The sequence below is a fragment of the Ailuropoda melanoleuca genome, chromosome 8 (genome assembly GCF_002007445.2).
Source record: "Ailuropoda melanoleuca isolate Jingjing chromosome 8, ASM200744v2, whole genome shotgun sequence".
In the NCBI taxonomy this organism is placed as follows: Eukaryota; Metazoa; Chordata; class Mammalia; order Carnivora; family Ursidae; genus Ailuropoda; species Ailuropoda melanoleuca.
Window position 1 is genome coordinate 10,671,458 of NC_048225.1, and position 19,764 is coordinate 10,691,221.

The window sequence follows — 19,764 nt, forward strand, 5'->3', positions numbered from 1 at the left end:
TGACAGAGAGAGACAGCGAGAGAGGGAACACAAGCAAGGGGAGTGTGAGAGGGAGAAGCAGGCTTCCCGCTGAGCAGGGAGCCTGATGCAATGGGGCTCAATCCCAGGACCCGGGGATCATGACCTGAGCCAAAGGCAGACGCCTAACGGCTGAGCCACCCAGGCACCCCGAGATTTATACATTCTTTACCTATCCCAAAATAAATTAAAGAGTCATATATTTTCAGGATTTTTTATGACCTTGTTTTTATATTGAAGTGCTTAACCCATTTAAAATTTATTTTAGTGTATTGTGTGAAGTTCTGATCGAACCAGGTTTTTTTTTGCTAGTCTGTTTCTCCCAATACTATTAAACAAATGCCTTTATTTAGCTGTTTTTTCAGAATTCAAAACATAATCAAGAAAATGTAATTTTTCAAGTTGGAAGAAAAATCCAATTATGATTTTGACCGTGATTGTGTGAAGCACGTAGACTAATAGGCATTCAAGGCCTGAATGTGAAATGACTTGTTGCTGGAGTGTAAACACAACAAGTCACAGATTTGAGGTCCTCTAGTCTCTATTTTAAGGTGGGCCTCCCTCCAAATTTGGCAATCTGTAAATTTTAAATTAAAAATTTTAATTCCTATTCATAAATAAATAATTCCATTAAAATTTTTATTGTGGTAAAAAATATAAAATTTGGCATTTTAACCATTTCAAATTGTACAGTTCAGTGGCATTTAGGACATTCACACTGTGCAACCATCACTCTGTATCTCCAAAATTTTCTTGTCGCCCCAAACACACTCTACCTGTTACGTAGTAACTTCCCATTCTACTACCCTTCCCACCCCCAACATTTCAGCCCACAGATTTTCTGCTTCTATGAGTTTGCCTTTTCTAGATATTTTATATAGGTGAAAGCATGCATTATTTGACCTTTTATGTTTGGCTCATTTCATTTATCATAATGAAAGGAGTAATTGCAGGAAGTTGTTGTTACTATTATTTTATGAATAAACAACAAGAGGTTCTCATTACTAGTCCAAGGTCACACAGGTAGCATCAGAATTTGGATGTAGGTCTTTCTGACTCCTAAACTCACACTCTCAAATACCCTAGTACCACATGTTACCCCCATCCCTGGGCTTCCCAAGATGAAGTGTTTTGCTCTGGAAACAACTGTACAGATGGGGCAAAAAAAGGGAAAATAGTTTATTAGTTTTTTTTTTTTTTATGTCTGTAATTTTTAAATCCATACCTTTTCCTCTCAAAATGGAATTCAAAGGCTACTTTGAGGTTAGTGCAGAATCAGAAGATAGGAAATGGATGTCTTCCTATTTGAATAGTTAGGATTATTCATTGAAGTATTCTCAGAAGTAAAGCACATATTTCTTACTGCTTTTTACAGGATGCAAAATAGATGCAACAAATTCAAGAATGAAATAGTACTAAGGAGTTTGTAGAGTTTGCCTTTAAAGCAATGCTAACGTTGAGCTGTAGCAATATTAAATTTTGTGAAATAAAATGAGATACATACAATGAGGTGAAAAAGAAATAGGTCATTAAAATTTTGGTTGTGGCATAAGATGACTAAAATTCAAAGGTAAATGATAAGCTCTGAGGAGGGCCTGATTTCATGAACATACTTCTGGTGTATTAGTTTACTCTTAGTCTATTTGCTGTTCATGACAATTTTAGAAATATGTAAAGCTAATTATGCAATTTTCTCAACAATTACTTTTCCACGTGTTTTGCTGTTGGTGTTGCAAGATATTTCCCCTTTCAGAATTAAATTCTGAGTGCTGTTATGCTCATTTAAAATTTAATGCAAATGTTTGAAGGTGGCATTTAATTTACCATGTAGAAATGGGAATTACTGCTGTCAGCACTTAGGTTTGAAAAATTTTGTCAGGACAATATAATTATTTTAAAAAACAGTGTTCATTCAAAGGAGAAGATTTCATTTGTGAAAGTGATCATTCTAAGGCTTGTCCCTGCATCTGTGCTTCTGTGATTTGTTCTCCCAGAGCCTTTTGCAGATACCTTTTCTCAGTTTCATTCTTCTCTACCTCTTTCCCTTTATTTCTTGAACTTTTCTTATCAGTGGCATCGTGGTTCTTACTCTTAACTAACTATGCTGCTTCTCCTCCATTCTGTCCAAGGCACCCAGAAAGAATCTTTATTACTTGCTTTGTCAACTTGCAGTTCTCAAATTTGTTTCTCAAGCTGCAGTAAAATTTTGTGTTCTTTTTTTTTTTTTTTAAGATTTTATTCATTTATTTATTTGAGAGCGAGAGAGAATGAGAGGGGGAAGGGAAGGAGGAGCAGGAGAGGGACAAGCAGACTCCATGCTCCATGCAGGGCTCAATCCCATGACCCTGAGATCACGACCTGAGCCAAAACCAAGAGTTGGGTGCCCAACCGACTGAGCCAACCCGAGTTTTATGTTCCAATGACCAAAAACAATGACATTTTTCTGAACTCATCCTGAGTGTGATACCAATGACTTCACACCTTCATTCAAATTTTTCTTCCTTTATTTTCTGTAATGCTGCCTTTTCTTGAAACTTTTCCTATTCCTACCACTTTGACCAATAGTTATCTTTCTGATTTCCTTCCTTCACTCACCACTTAAATGTAGGCAATCTCCAAAGCATGTTCTGTGGGGGTTAGGTTATCAAAAACAGAGGCTCAAAAATAGGGGCTTCACAAAGTAGGGAGTTTTCTTTCACCTCAACCAAGTTTCTAGCTAGTATGGAAGCTCCCCTATGTCACGATGCATAGAGACCAAAATCCCTCCCATCTTTCTGCTTTAGCATCCTCACCACTCGTACTTCGCTCAGGACCGTATCTTGGTGCAGGATAGATACGAAGGCTTTAGCCACTGTGCCAAAAGCCCAGGTATCAGGAAGGGTAGAGAATACTTCTCAGTTAAATCAATTCCTTTCAAGAAAACTTTTGGAAATCCAATAATATCATTGGCTAGAAGTTAGTCACATGACCACAGCCAGCCACAAGGATGGCAGAGTGTCTTACTAAAACTCAGAAATATGTCATGCATGAAGAAAGAGGGGTATTTGATAGGTAATGGTCAGTCTCTGCCACAGTCTGTTTTCTCGGATGCTGGCTACATGATTAGAAATGATCAGTATTTATAAGTGGTGAGTGGGGTGGGTCTATTAATAATAATGATGATTTATTTATACTATTTATTAAGCACCTGCCACATGCCAGGTATTGTGCTGTCTTTATGCATAGTATCTAAAACTCTGAAAATAATTCTTCCAATGCCTTAGTGTTTTCAGTGTTTTGAAGATGAGGAAAGTGAGTCTCAGAGAGATTAGAGTCAACTTGTTTAAGGAAATATAGGTAGAAATGAGCTGAGGTACGGTTTGAATTCAGCTGGTTTGTCTCCAAAGCCTATTTTTTTAAAATTATACATGGCCCACATTGAATATTCATGTGCATATTCTTTTGTCCAATAATTATTTAGACTGCTCTAGCCTGATGTCATAATTTCCAGTAGCATTTACATTGGACTATTCAGGATTATAGAGTTGTCTAAACTTGGTTGCGATGACAATTACTAATTGAATCAAGATTATTATCAAGATACCTAGCTTGGTAGCACAGGGAGGTGGTTAGATCTGAACAACCTGTGGGTTCCAATGACAGAAAGGACTCACACTTAATTCTCCGGGGCCCTCCACCTGAGTAACACAGGACCTCAGCTCTGCAATGCCTCCTGCCCCATTACTTGTAGGACTTCTAAACAAGCCCACCCCCTAGGACACTGCCTTTGTACAGGGTTGCCCTTGTCTAATTTCCTGTTCCAAATCTTGAAATGTCACTCCATGTTTTCATGGAGAAATTAGAGGAGCCAAGTGCAAGAGGCCAGGACTGTTATGCCAGTGGCACTTTCTCCACATGGAAAGGAAGTATGAGGAGTGAGAAGAAATATTTCTCTTCGTTTCCCATCCCTGCTCCTGCCTTGCTTCGGTTTTGTCTTTTTTTTTATTTTGTTGTGCTAGTGGAGAATTCAAGCAATATTGTGTGATACCATTATCATATGTGCTTTTTATTGAAAAAGCTCTTTTAGAACACCTGCAGCCTCTCTGTTCTCCGTAGACCTTAGACACACATCCAAGAGGGACTAAGCCAGGAGACAAATCTACTACACGATAGTGGTTGTGCTGTCAGGATTACCCTTTTCCTCCCTCTGACTTAGTCGGCTTCTGTGCTGCACTGTGCTCTTTGCTTCTGGCTGCTTCTTCCTTTAGCTGATTTCTCTCCCAGGATACTCCTTACTCTTCCAAGAAATCGGCTTCTCGTGGGCTTGCTTCACTGCTTTGTTCAATATGTGCCAACATGTATAAATCCAGCTGAGAATCTTCTTTATGTATGAACTGGGTTTAAAAATTAGTTTTGCAAAAAAGAAAAAAAAAAAAGTTCTTCATGTTGGCCTGATCCTATAACCGTGTTTTTTAGACAACTTGCAACCTTCTTCTCTCCCATTGCTCCATCTATCCTCTCTCTGTACATGACTTCCAAGTTCATGTCTCCATCCGTGCCCTCTTCCTAACTGCCGGCTGGATACCTCTGTGTAGTTGTCTCTCTCTAAGTGTGACTCCAACCTTTCCAAAACTGATCTCTTACCTGTTCTTCTTGCATTTCTTCTCTCCATTGGGTATCTCTCTTATTTTAAAGACTCATCATTCTAGTTGCTTAGGTTTAAGATATTCTTTCTATCTGGGATAGGCTTACCATAATACCTGTTGTCAAAGTTACCTTTTTTAAGGATCTAATTCAATTTCCAGCTTCCTGTATCTCTTCAGACAAAACGAATCCCTTTCCCCTATATTCCCATAGTATTCTCTAATCCTTTAAAGCATTGGCACAACTATTTTTATTAAATTTTGTGTCTTCTGATTTGCTTACAGAAATAAATTAAATGAGCATATATTATGTAATGTATTAGATATTTTATATGTTTTGTTTAATCATATAACCCATTTTACAGATGGAAAAATTAAAGCTGTTTCCTTATCTGCAAAGAAAGAACTCAAAACCCAAAATGAACCATCTTATTCTTAGATGGTAAGCCTATCTTAATATCTTAAATACCTACAGCGTCTGGTGTAATAAATATCATCTTAATAAGTGTATTTTAACTTTGATAATCTAGTACAGTATTTGATACACTCCAGGATTCAGTGTTTGTTTAACTGAATTGAGATAAAATGCAATTCAAATTTCATGAAAGCCTTTATAGAGTGTCCATTTTGAGCAAGGTGCATTTGAAGATTGTCTCTGGCCTCTATTTTTACCACTTTTTTTTTTTTTTACACAGTGATAAAGGGTAATGGCAAAAGATTTATCATCCTTTATTCCCCAGACCACTAGATGGAAGTAAATAGCAGTTATCAGTAGTTAACAGCAGTAAACCTGATGTCAGCCTTTCTCAAGACTAAGTTCCCCTAAGCAGTTGAAAGGAAGAGATATTATGAACAACTGGTAAGTATTTCATGAGGTACCTACAGCCTGTTTAAAAAATTTTGTAAACTGTAGGACAGTTTACAGGTGTGACATAGTTTCATTACTTTGGTGACTACTAACTACTACTACTACCATTATTATATGGCTCCATGTGAGTCCTATGAAAGTACAAAAATAAATGTGTTTGGAAATTAAAGGCTAGTTTAATAGGATGGTGATAAAGCATATCAGATAAAGTTCCCTAGAACACAATTCTAACAGTGTTTGTTTTATGAACTTGCTGTCACAATTAACAGGAGGAACCAGGGGCCTCTTCTAAGAGGGAGTAGTAGGGAAGGACAAGAGGAACCAGGGGGTGTGGGGATCACCTCTGGATTGATTATCGTAGGAACCTTTGCTTAGGAAGTGAGAGAGCAAAGAAGCAGTTCTGGGGAAGTTCTGGTATATATAAAATATTAAAAACCATATAAGTGTTCCCAATAGTCAAAGGGTGGAAGCAACCCAAATGTCCATCAACTGATGACTGGATAAACAAGATGCCATGTAATATAGATATAGATATAGATATAGATATAGATATAGATATAGATATAGATATATATCAGTCAGCCTTAAAAAGGAAGATAATTCTGATGCATGGTATACCATGGATGAAATTTGAGGACATTGTGCTAAGTGAAATAAGCCAGACACAAAAGGACAAATATTGTATGATTCCACTTGTATGAGATACTTAGTGTAGTCAAATTCAGAGGAACAGAAAGTAGAGTGGTGATTGCCAAGAGCTGGGTGAGGGGGTTGAGTGGGTGGGAATGGGAAGTTAGTGTTTAATGGACATGTATTTTCAGTTTGGGAAGATGAGAAACTGGAGACGGATGGTGGTGAGGGTTGCACAACAATGTGAACGTACTTCATGCCACTGAACCGCACACTTAAAAATGGTTAAAATGGGTAAATTTATTTTACCACAATTAAGACAATAAAAACAAAAAACTATGTAAAAAAGAACTAGTGATCTCTCAATTAGGGGAATGTTTGTGTGGCCTTGGCCATGTTCTGTTAGAAACATTGTCATTGATTCTGTTGGAAACATCATAGTCTGACTACTCGCAGTGTTGAGAAGCTGACTCAGAGCTCCGTTTATTTAGAAACAAAAAAGTCAAGATAAATGTGGAATGCTGTGTCTGAAAACCTTTTATCTGAATCTCTGCCCCCAGGGTAACAATTGAGGTGCTTTTCTGTGACAGTGACTCAAAAGGCTCAGATTCTTTAAGAGGAGATGTTCTATTCTCACTAAAATGACTTCAAACAGCAAAGTTTATCACACTCTATGATATTAGAGAACAGAATTTCTTAGCACTGTAACCTTGTTGTTAATTAACAAAAGCAGTTTTTATAGGATCTGAACAGAATTGAAAAAGCGAAGTCTCTGAGCAGAGTGGTATGGAAAAGACAAGGAAAGGATTGAGCCCACTGTCCGATGAGGCTGCTTACAGATTTTAGCGTTTCATGTTCTTGTGTCTGTCATTTACATGGTTGGGATTGGGAATTTGGTGCATACATTGCTCTGCTTTGGGACATTAATCCTTAAGATCACTAATGTAACGATATTGCACACAAAAACCAACAACTGTTAAGTCTCCTTATATTATAGCACCATTCACCTAAAATGTGTCTTTATCATTATAAAGTGGTTACTATGAAAATTGAAGTTTCAAAAATGTCCACACATAATTTTTAACTACACAGTATTTTAAAATTAAGGTCATGAGTTTTCAGGATATAAGTTCTTAAGTGTAAATAGCATTTTCTAAGTTGCAATTTCTAATAAAACTGAACAATGTTTCAGTAGTAACTTTGAAAACAAAAGGTGTTCGGTGAAAATTTAAAGAAATAGTAATACTTTAGAAAGATGATAAAAAAGCCCAATTGATAAGTTTCTGCTGGTTCTACTTTCTATGTATCAAGTTAAACACTAAGGGAAAAAAAGGAAGAAATGTAGACTATTTCTTATAAAGTAGGCTACAATGAATAAAAAGCTATAGCAAAACAATGTGACTCATCAGGCAATATAGTTATAATATATACACATTGTGCACAATAAAAGTCTTTATAAGTATACAATCTGTACACACAATTTCATGACCCTTCAAAGAGTTTCTATGTGCTCTGGCAGGTGGTGGGTTGGGTACACCAAAGGAGTTGAAGGTGACATCCAGTACACTTATGCTATCCTTACAGCTCTGATTAGGCAACAAGTTTCTCTCTCTCACAAAACCAGCTCACCAGGTACGAATTACTATGCGATGGACCGCAAGCTCTGTAATTAGTGGCAATATGGCTTTCAGAAAAAATATATAGAGGGTATAATTCCAGGCTGAGGCCAATGTTTGTGACAAAGTTGCACTCTGCACACGAATTTGCTACTGAACAGCCAAGATTTAAGAGGTTGCTGAAATTTGACACTACAGGGTCGACTGGTTCTGCTGATGGTCATCTCTACTCCTGGACGTGGTGGAAACTATAGCTACGCGGAGATTACAGATACTTGGATCAAAACCAAAGCAGATTACAGAGCAGGCAGAGCTGTTTTTAGTTCAATTTGTCGCATAGGTTCGTTATAAAAGGATAAGATTTAAACTTTGAGCACTTGTAAGGATGGAGCAGGAAGTCATTACCACTGACACCCCACAGCTGAGCTGCAACAGACCATGTCCCTCTATAAGGAATAAGGAGCAACCCTTTGCCAATGAAGGAGTCTTATTCAACACCTAATGCGTGCTACATGATTTCTCACACGAGATCTCAAGGATTTCTAAAGGATTTGACCATAGCCGAATTGGCCTTCTGGCCTAAAAAAGCAGCACACCGCACGCTGCCTTACGTCGACGAGAGAAATACCCAGTGGGGAGTGGAGGGGCAGGTAAGTAAAAAAAAATGGGGGCGGGAGCCAAAAAGGGAAAGATATATTTGGAAAAAAATTATAAATAAACAACCAGGCCTTTTTTGACGAAACAAAGTAAGAGACTCTTTCTCAACTAGGCGGTTGACAACTAATCCAAACTTAGGAAATAACTCTGTGAAACGAATAAACTTAGTTCTGAAAAACATGCGCGTCCAGTAACATCCGAAAACACGTGGCGGGGGTGGGGAAATCGGTCGGGACACCCGGCGAGACTCCAACTCCCATCATCCCATTCGGCAGCTAAGTCGGGCTGTTCAGGGCCAGTTGGCGCACTGGATGCTGGAACTTGTGGTTTTCTCTCCTGCGCCTCCCCGCGGGTTTGCGACGTTTAGCGACCATTGCGCCTGCGCCAGCGCCGGCAGAGAGGTTGGGGCCGTGGCGGCTCGTGCCGGGTGATGCTAGGCGGCTCCCTGGGCTCCAGGCTTTTGCGAGGTGTGGGTGGGAGCCGCGGGCAGTTCGGGTCGCGGGGTCACCGCGAAGGTGGCGCAGCCATGGCGGCAGGGGAGAGCATGGCTCAGCGAATGGTTTGGGTGGACCTGGAGGTGAGTGCGGTCGGCGGGGGTGAGGGGAGGCGAGTGAGGTTCCGCGCGTAGACCGAGTAGCTGAGCCTGTCCGCGGACAGCGGCGGGTCTCTGGGTCTCAGGTGTGGCAGGTGAGCACCGCCGGGTGTGGGCTGCGCGGGGCAGGTCGGCAGGCTGGGGTCCTGTAGGTGTTGGGGACTGTGCTGGGCTGTGGGGTTTCTTTTCCGAAGGGTAGAGTCATCCATATGGCTCCCCCAACCCCCTCCTCCCAGATTGTGAACCTCCCTAACGCTTTGGTCCCTCTGGGTTTAGGGTCACTGGGGTGGGGGTGGGGGGAGAGCGACTGTGCTAGACTCCAGACTCTCTTTCCGCAGTCTTACAGGACCCTAGCTTGTTATAGCTGGACGGGACTCCGGAGATGACTCAGCCTTACCTCTCATTCCATAAACGAGAAAACTGAGGCCCAGAGAGAGGATTGAACTCATTCAAGGTCATGCTGTTAGGTTCTGAGTTGGGACTAGAACCCAGTTCTGATCCCTTTAGGTTTCCCATTCTCAAGTCAAAGACTACCCCCTCGGTTGAACCTCAGTTTTTTAATATATGAAATGGGGGTAATAACAGTGCTTTCTACATTCGATTTTGATGAAGATCAAGACGTGTAGTTAATATGAAAACTTTGTAAACTGCGGAGATGTACTGATATGAGTAGTCTTACCAAATTGAGTGCTGTCAGCACTCAATTTTGCTGACTTTGCATTTGTCCTACAGTAGAACTGGGGTGCCTGACATATGGCAGGCCCTTGGTAAATATTCACTGAATAAGTGACTCATGTTTAGTGTCTTGGGGGCTTGCCAGAGAAGCATTATTGTCTCTTTTATCCTGGCTATGAGATATAAATGGAATATGCTTGAGGGAATTACTGTTAGATAAAACTGGGTAAAATAGACCAGAAAGATGGTTTTGTGTGTTACATATTTGTTTTTGATTGCAGATGACAGGATTGGACATTGAGAAGGACCAGATTATTGAGATGGCCTGTCTGATAACTGACTCTGATCTCAACATTTTGGCTGAAGTAGGTGTTGCCACATAATACACTCATGCTGTTTAGCGTGTGTGAGAAATCGAAATCATTTTCACCATCTCTTTATTTAAAAAATAAGAAAACTGAGGTCCATATAGGTTAAGTTCCAAAGGAATATGCTAGGTCATGGTAGGGTTGATTCTGGAACCAAAGTAGTCTATCTCATAGTCTAGTTATTTTTCGGTTATCCATGCCAAAAATTACAGAAACCTACATGCCCTTGTTTACTGAGACCTCACTGTGTGCCTTGCACAATTCTAAGTGCTTCACATGTGTACACTCTTAGTCCTTACAACTATAAGGTAGGTAGTTGCCCTCATAGAGGAGGACATTTTGGCACAGAGATATTGGGTAATTTGCCCACGGCCACCTGGCTCATTACTGGGGTAGTCAGAAATTTAACCCAGGCGTTTTGAGTAAAGAACTTCTAACCAATAAGACAACCAGCTATTGTCTCTTCAGGATTAGTGACTCAGGCCAAAATTAATATCTTCGAAGTGAATGTCATCACCTTAATTTTAACTCGACTCTCTGTGTCCAGTTTCTGTCTTCTCAGCTAGGATGTGTGCTTATCTGGATCTATGTTAAGATTTTCGAGTTCCTGTTGATGTAGACTCAGAATATTCTTGTTGATATGTCGGGCATGATTAAGGAACAGTAAGCAAAACAGCACACCTGTTGCCTTTTGGCTCTTACGAGGCATTTGAGAAGTGTGTGAGGGCATCTGATTGGTAGAGGGTGAAATCCCTGGTCTGGAATTGGTCCCTGGTCTCATATTGTCAGAGGCCTAAGAAACTCTGAGCAGGAGTGATGTGCCACTGACACTGGATAGATTTCATAAGTGCACAGTAAGACTTCTACTTATCTTGGTAGGTAAGGGACTGGAGAAGGCATTTATAGATGAATTTCGACTTTTGTGAGTACCAGGCATACATCCTGGAGTACCCCTTGATACATCAGCTGGAGGAGAATCATGAGACTTTGTGTTTCTCATCATAACAACTAGCTCTTTTTTTTTTTAAACATTATATAAATAAAGTTCTACGTTTTAGGTTTGGTTGTTTTTTTCCTGTCACTTGGAATTTAGTGCGGATGAATAGTGAAGAGAAGTGTCTTTATTTTGTGAGCCCTACTTACCCTTGGCTGAAGAGGAGTTTTTCCTTTAGACTGTTGATATAATGTGAAGTACTGACACTTTAATGGACCAGTTAGTTAATATGTACCCTGGAGGAAATTTGGGTCTGTATTCACACAGCTGCAGATGAGTGTGGCATTTGTAAATAGACTCAGTCAGATGAGGATAAGAATGTTAAAAAAAAAAAAAATGCTAAGGGGCTGTTGGCACTCTTAAGTGTCCTTTCTGTGGAAAATATGTTTTATTCTTGTATATGAGTCTGAGGAAAACGTTTTATGCTGGTAGAAGAGCAAACATCCTACCCTGAACATTTTTCTGTAGGTAGCTTAGTGTGCCAAACTGGGACCTAAAGTAAGTTAGATAGCCTTAGATTAATAGTTTGCTTTTCCTGTCATGCTTTGTTAAAATTGTTGTTTGTTTTTTTAACAGTATGAGGTTTTTGGTTTTTTAAAAAAATATGTAATCAGAGCAAATTTTTTGCTTCTTGGAGATTGCCTTTACCAGTTTTCTTATTTGGCTGAAACTCCTTGTTGGTTTTAAGATGTCCAATAGTCAAATTCTAGCCATTCCTCTCAGTGATCGCAAACTATTTTTACCACCTTTGTAGTGATAATACCTTGGATTCATACAGTACTTTTCTTCCAAAAGTTCAAAGAACTTCTGATATCTGTAATTTCTCTTATCCTGTGTTAAACATTCTGTTGAGGGAAGGGGGGCAGTTTGTTATCGCCGTCGTACAGGAGAAACTATTCCCACGATGACTTGTTTTAATGCCACAAGTCAGGCTTCTGTGACTGCTGGGACTCTGAGACACTCAGAAGTTCAACGTTCTGTTAAATGGAGCGGAGAATTTGAGGGCCACGTGTTACTTTTTCTTTTCCCCCCAAATGTTACCAGTTACCTTTTTAACCTTTTGATATAAAAATATTGTTAAAATTAAACAGTATAACTTTATCCAAAATTTATGTGTAGTAAGCTCTTTTTTGCCCTGTTCTGCTGCTGCATCCTACTCCCCGAAGTTTGTATATTTTCTTGGTATTTTGTATACATATACAAATGTGTGTGTGTGTTTTTTAAAATACGTGTACACAAAATCACATGCACGTATATACTGTTCTGCAATTTGCTTTTTTCACGTGGCAGTGTAGACACTTTCCAGAATGAACTCCTAATTAGAGGTTGGCAAGCTCTTTCTAAAAAAGACCGAATAGTAAATATTTTAGACTTGGAGTGCCACAAACCTGTCACATGTTTGTTTGTTTTATAACTCTTTACAAATGTTAAAAAAAAAAAAAAAAAAATCCAAAGGCTGGGGTTCTAGTCTTTGACGGACAACCAATGTCTTCTATTAATAGGCATTTCACTTTTCAGAAGTGTGTGTGTGTCTCTGTGTGCACGCATGCATTCCTTTTTACCATTGTAAACAATGCTGGAGTGAATAAGGACCATTTACAGAGATAACAAGGCCCTCATCTCTCTCTGCTATCTATATCTTGAATCCTGACAGCAGCATAAACTTTACCTCAGAAACCACGGTTATCCCTGCCAATTCTGGATGACTAATGGCTTTTCCCATCCACAGGGTCCTAACCTGATTATAAAACAGCCAGATGAGTTACTGGACAGCATGTCAGATTGGTGTAAGGAGCATCATGGGAAGGTAACATTACCAAATAACAGGAGTGCCGCTTTGGGGATCGGTAACACGCGTGTTGCTCTCACATCTGAATCCTATACCATTGTTGGATGGGATTTTAAAAAGGGTTAGGGGAAGATTGCTTGGCGAGCCTGGGAGACCGCTTGCTTGTTTACCTGTCATCTTTGGGACCTCTCGAGATCATCTCCTGAATGTTCCCTTTTTTTCCTCTCCTGCATTCAGTCTGTCGCGAACGCATTGTGGATTGTCAAGTATTGCTCAAATCAGTCTTTTGGATAAGGTTAGACATCAACTTTCAGAAAAGGGGGACTGCTGCTCTCCTGTTAATAGTTGTTTCTTCCCAGAGCTTGGACTTTGAGCACCATCTTTTTTTGACTGTGTGGAAATGCTATTAATCAGGAACATAGCTTATTTGACCTGGATTCTTTAAGAAAAAATCAGTGCAAAGATGGCAGTTTCAGTTTGAACTTGAGTTTTATAAATGGTCCATCTGTGGTTATATTTGTCCATTTTAGCAGTGAAGTTTCATTTCTGGATGCCTTTGAAAACTGACTTGATGTGTTTCTGGTGGGGGCTGGGGATTCTCTCTTGCAGTCTGGTCTAACCAAGGCAGTGAAGGAGAGTACAATGACATTGCAGCAGGCAGAGTATGAATTTCTGTCCTTTGTACGACAGCAGACTCCTCCGGGGCTCTGTCCGCTTGCAGGTAAAATCCAATCTTATGTATACCTTGTAGATAGTCTTCCATTGTAGTGGTTCAAGAGACTGCAGTTCCAGAAAGATCAACTAAGACCATCATGCCTTCCACTTCCCCTGACTTGGATTATACATCTTAATTTTGCGTTCAAGTTTCCTTGTATAATTTATAACATGAGTATTGGGAAACTGGCCTGAAACCCAACATGGGATCTGGGTACATAGACTTAGTAAAATTTTCCTTCACATTTTTATTATAGAAAAATTTCACATGTACAGGAAAGTTGGATTTGGTAATGGTTTAACCTTGTGCCATGTTTGTTTTACCTGTCTGTTTTTTTTGTCGGATGTTTGAAAGTAAATTGCAGGTGTTTTGACACCTCATTCCTAAATACTTCATCAAGCATTTCCTAAAAATAAGGGCATTTTCTTATGTAGCCACAGTATCATTATCACATTTAGGGTAATTAAAAATAATTCAGTAATATCATTTGACATCTAGTCCACATGCAAAATGTCTAATTGTTTTTGAACCAGCACTCAATCAAGACTCATGCATTTCATTTGGTTATTATTTCTCTTTAGTCTCTTAATCTAGAATGTCCACCTGTTTTGTTTTCTTTTCTTTTTTTCCTGTGTGACATTGACTTCTTAAAGAAGCTGGGTCAGTTCTACTAGGATTTTGAAAGTCCTGTCATTGTCAGAGGAAAGTTAATGGTCTGTGGAGATGTATTTGCATTTGTGTATGTAAACTGATATGATAACTTATACCTTCCTTAAATTTCATTAACAGGTTTTGGCATTAAGTACTAGAGTACATGTTGTATATATATTTTCCCTCTAGGTAGTATGGCTGCTGTCTGTTTTAAAGTACTTATTTAAAATTTAGTGTTTTTAATATAAATTACTGTATGGAAACATGAATATGATTTGTTAAAATTGGAATCTGAATAAAGCTTTATTTACTTAATGTGGTTCAGTTAAGTTTTTAGTGTTAATAGTGTGGCTTTCATGACACTGGGAGAAAATTTGCACATCTGGTATGATCTGAAAAAGTAACAAATAGATTTGTACATTATTTTAAGTATGTGGAATGGTAGATTTATTCTTTTGTCCATAGAGAGCCTGTTTATAAATTTATTATGAGCTAGACTGACCAAACGCTCAGAAGTCTGTACTTGTAACCTAATCAAATGCACTCAAACATGATTTAGAAATTCCGAGATGCTTTTAGGAATTGTTTGAATTAAAAAAAATCATCTCCATTTCAATACCAGTTAATGAATTTTTATATCCTGTTGTATATTGCTAGAAATACACAGATGCGGTATGCTTCGTGTCTTTCTAGGAAATTCAGTTCATGCAGATAAGAAGTTTCTTGACAAATACATGCCCCAGTTCATGAAACATCTTCATTATAGAATAATTGATGTGAGCACTGTTAAAGAACTGTGCAGGTAAGGGCTATATTTAGGATCCATTAAATTGCCTCATTTAGCATGTTTTAATTGAGAATTTGTGGAAAGTAATTGGATAGAACGATAGAACTGAGGGTGCCAGGTGGGTGCGTAACTTCATCCCTTTCTCACTTGGACAGGTCCTTAGTTGATTCTGGACTGGTGAGAAATGGGGGAAACAATGTTGAAAACCTTCTGTATAAATTTCATTAGTCCAGAAAATTTATTGATTACCATTCTGTGCCAGGCATTGGCCTGTGTGCTGGGAACATAGCAGGTGAAAAGCCTTGAAATAGCATAGAATCTAGTGGGTTGAGAGATGTGTAAAACACCTTACACATATACTGTATGATGACTTCTGTAATGAAAATGTGCATATTGAATATTGAGGGCATCGGGGAAGGAGCCCCCTAGCTGTTGGAATGAGGAATGGAAAGTCGGGGAAAGCTTTACATAGGAAATTTAAGTTGAGATTTAAAGAGGAGTTGGATGTTTTCCTGGCATTTAAATGAGGTGGGAGGATTCCAGAGAATGGGCAGAAGTATGAAGAAATGAGGGCTCAGGAAGATAAGGGAATTAACAAATAGTTCATCAATGCGGAGTGCCAAGCATGCAGTTTGGAAAAGGTGGGGAGGTGAGGCCAAATTGTGAAGGGCTTGTATGGCAGGCTGAAATGGTTAACATAAGGGATGGGTTCCTTTAAAAAAGTGTAAGCAGAGGAATGAGTGATATGATTAGGTCATTCTGATTATACAGTGGCAAGAAAAGGAGATAAGAAAGGAGACTTTTGCCTTATCTTGGAGAGAGAAGAATGAGCCAGGGACATGGCATTTGGGTGGCAGAGAAGGGTGTGGAGAATGTCCCACTTGGCATGGTATGGAATGCTTGAATGGGGGAGTGAGGGAAAAGAAGAGCTCTAAAGCAATTTTAGTGTTCCTGGTTTGGGCAGTTAAGCAGAATACGGAATTGTTCAAAGATAAAGGGGAAGATAGGAGCAAAAGCAGATTTGGTGGGTGGGAGAAGGCAGGTCTTGAGGATAAGTGTAGTTTTATATAGGTTGATTAGAAGTATCTGATGGATTTGTGGGTGGAGATGTCCAGCAGGTGGTTGGCTATCCATGACAAATTAGGAGAGGGCTGGGATGGAGTGAATCTAGGAATTGTAGACATGGATGAGCTTGCCTAAAGAGAATATCTAGGGTAAAGAGAGGGTGGAAGAGAGAGTCCCGGGCAAGGCGGCATCTTGATAGTCACAACCCAAAATGCCTTTTTCAGTGTTAATAAATGACTTGAAGGAGGTAATTGTCCAGTATATTTGAGACAGTTTCCTTTGAGAGTTCCATTTTTGCTGTGTGTAGACGCTGGTATCCAGAAGAATATGAATTTGCACCAAAGAAGGCTGCTTCTCACAGGTAAGTTTGGGTCCTTCCAAGTGCTTGGCAATCTGACACACACATAACCCCTAAATTCCTGACTGCTTAAAATAGTGTTGGTTCTCTTTTTTTCTGGGGGGCGGGGGTGGAAATAAGGTCAACTAGCATAAAGATAACTTTCTTTTGGTGAGATTATTAGGAATTCTGATCAGGGTTCTAGTATTCCATTCTGAGGTATGTAGCATCTTACATCTGTGCCGCGGTTTTAACACTAAAGGATAGTTTGTAGGTGTGATGAAACAGTGTTATCTTTCTAGTAATGAGCAGTATTAATATTCTTCCCAGCAAGGTTATGAATACTTGTAGCCACTTAAAATTAATTAGAACACTTTGTGGACAGTTGGGTAACATAGTTAGCCTAGCTTTGACAATTTTGAGTGTTTCAGATCCTTTCTATTAAGTCTGCAGACTTGGGCACAGGTACACAAGAAATTTGAAGATTTTGTTTATCTAGTGTCCTGTACTGGGTCTTTTACTTTTTCTCAAAAAAACAAAACAAACAAACAAAAACCCAAAAATAAAAAAATTTGTCATCATTCAGGAGGAACATAAGACTCGATTGGGGATTTAGCAGCTGGCTTCTAAGGGCAGCATTGAGTTCCCATTTGCCGAGTGCCTACGTGCACAGTTCTAGGCAAACAGAAAGACCAAATCCCTGCTATAAAGAGCCTGGCATGCTAATATTTCATTGCGGGGGGATTGCATGGACCACTGCACAGTAATGCAGGTTTAGAATACCCTAGCGGAAACAATTAGGCTTTGATGTCTTTCGGATTTCAGAATTTTCAAGCTTTAAAAAGTTCATGATGTATCTATGGTGTTTACCATTATATAATGTGCCTTATAAGGTCTGAAGGAGCATCCCATGATCAAACACATGGATGTTTCTGCAGCAAAACATGGCTATGTCCACCAAAATGGCATAACGGATGAGCGTAAATAGCCCCATGTCAAGATGGATCACGTTTTGCCACATAGTGAATCATGAAAGTACTTTGTATTTTCAGATGATTTTTGGATTGAAGTGTTGTAGGTAAGATGTTGTGTACCGTGATTTAGTCAGCTCTCCACCATATATCCAACACCAGGGAAGAAAGCCAAACTGTCGCCTTGGCCACAGCAATAACTGTCGTAAAACTCTCGCACTGTTTGTGCAGTTTATTCTCTGGAAGAGGCCCTTGGCTTCTCATTCAGAGCTTCCTGGTTGACCTGCACGCGGTTCTCATAATCTCAGTTATACCTGATTTCTCAGACTACAACAGATGAGAGACAGCATGTTGGAAGAGAAGAGGCTGTTAGAGCTGATGGTAGCACAAATCTCCACCAGAAAGGTGGTAGATCCTGTTTTGGTTAGGTACTTCTGTCTGATGATCGATGTTTGTTATGACTGAGTCACGAGTCATGTTTGAGCAGGTCAGTATATTTTGTATAGGGATGTCATTCAGTATTGCACAGTGTTTCTCAAACTCTGTTCCATGAGCTATTAATGATTATTCCACATGTGTGGTTGATTAAGTTTTAGAAATATTGTATATAGAACAGCCTCCCCTTGGAAATTCACAGTACACATTAGTACATTAAATGCTTTGCACAGAAGTTCAGAAAAGGAATGTTTGATCTAGTTTTCCCTAAAATCACTTGACCCTAGAATTCTTTTTTTCCCGTGGAACACTTCATCATCTTCTAGGACAGTTTAGGAGACTTTATAATCTGATATGTTTTAGGAAAAATGTTTTTAATCCAACTTTTTTTTTTTTTTTAACGAAGCACTTAAATTTGCTTTATTGAAGTGTTCCTCTTGATAATGTCAGCGGCATTTACAGTAGTCCCTGTTGTTACTTGTAAGAGGTTATGTTGTCGATTGCTTCCTTCCTCCGTGCACATTTAGATTCAGTATGATGTGTTTGCTCGTAGGGCGCTTGATGACATTAGCGAAAGCATCAAAGAACTTCAGTTTTACCGAAATAACATCTTCAAGAAGAAAACAGATGAAAAGAAGAGGAAAATTATAGAAAACGGGGAAAATGAGAAGACTGTGAGTTGATGGCAGTTCTCATGCTGTCAGCACATAGTTCTTGGGAAGCAGCTGCTCGTGGTTGTGTTTGGTTTTGTTTTTTGTTCCTGCTGACTGCTTGGCACAGCACCTTCTTTCAGTTTAACTTGCGTCTCCAGAGTATTCAAGCAGACAGCACCTGAAATACCATTTTTCTCCTAACATTCTGTTTTCATTTATGACACAGCAGCTCCTCTGTAAGTACCAGGTCACGTCCATCCCTCGGTACATATCTGCATTTGCTTTTAGACCGTTTCTTTTGTTTAAAAATAATAAATAATAATAATAATAAAGCTAGTTATATTGAAATGCAAACGTTTTTGTACCATCTATTCTTTAGTAGTTTGAAATGGTGGCTTTTTTCTTGGTATGGCTAATGTTTAAAGTCTCATGATGACATCAGGGATGGGTTAATTTTTCATATGTTAAACGGCCAGTGAAGTTGTTCTGGTTTGCTTTATACGTCAAGAATAGAATAACTGGAGCAAATCTGGGCTTGTTGTTATAGTTCTCAAACTAAGAGAGCTCTGCAACGGGCTACTTTACATTGCACCCAAGAAATTCGAGTCAGTCATCAGGGATTCTGTAAGCGAGAAGGTTTATGGAAGAGATATTGTGTGTAAGGCTGTCACTGTCGCTAGTTTTGTAAAACGTTGGCTGCCCTCAGTGTAATGCTCTGTAAGTATTTGAGAAAGGTTTTCAGTCTGAGTATCTTAACTCCTAATTTATGTACTTTACAGCACAGTGTTAAGGTGATTCCTTAGCCAGAGGGTGTATTAGAATCATCTGTCTGTAGAACACAACTCATTTTGACAAATGTCCTCTTAAGACCAGAAAGCAGAATTGGGAAGGCCCAGAGGTGGCTTCTGCCTGTCGTAGAGAACCACTGGATCCCAGGTTGCATTCCTCAGCCCATTATGGCCATTACATGAACACAGCAGTGTGATCCTAATGTGCGAGAGCTGCAGATCCAGAAATCACTAGACTGTAGATCAGAATTATCATAATTTTATGTCCTAAGTTGTTTTAGCTTTGCAACAACAGTGTGAGTGGAGAAAGACTTGAACTTTTTCCAAATGAGTCAAATTAAGGCTCAAGTTCATAAGTACAGTTAAGTGTAAGGTGAGAAAACATAAGTCCGCCAACTTTTCTGACCCATGTTCTTTCTGCTGTCTGGAGTAGAATGGGTTTTAGCTCATGTGCCAGCTTCAGTGGTTTGGAAGACAGGATTGTATCCTAGTCGAGGACAGGGCTCTTGAATCAAATTCTGGCTTTAAATATG

General features: G+C 39.3%; 1 protein-coding gene across 1 annotated transcript; it reads left to right on the forward strand.

Moving 5' to 3' along the window:
- The first annotated feature begins 8,783 nt into the window (after window positions 1–8,783).
- REXO2 (RNA exonuclease 2) lies at window positions 8,784–18,797 on the forward strand. The gene is made up of 7 exons (XM_002926616.4): window positions 8,784–8,988; window positions 9,960–10,043; window positions 12,770–12,847; window positions 13,439–13,550; window positions 14,889–14,997; window positions 16,355–16,408; window positions 18,344–18,797. Exons 1-7 carry the CDS (start codon window positions 8,842–8,844, stop codon window positions 18,471–18,473), a joined length of 714 nt encoding a protein of 237 aa, XP_002926662.1. The 5' UTR covers window positions 8,784–8,841; the 3' UTR covers window positions 18,474–18,797.
- The last annotated feature ends 967 nt before the right edge of the window (window positions 18,798–19,764 follow it).

Bases quoted from the DNA above. Each gene is read 5' to 3' on its own strand.
- REXO2 (XM_002926616.4), top strand. From the start codon at position 8,842: ATGCTAGGCGGCTCCCTGGGCTCCAGGCTTTTGCGAGGTGTGGGTGGG. The intron at 14,998-16,354 runs GTAAGGGCTATA...TGCTGTGTGTAG, and splicing joins ACTGTTAAAGAACTGTGCAG to ACGCTGGTATCCAGAAGAAT. The intron at 16,409-18,343 runs GTAAGTTTGGGT...GTTTGCTCGTAG, and splicing joins AAGAAGGCTGCTTCTCACAG to GGCGCTTGATGACATTAGCG.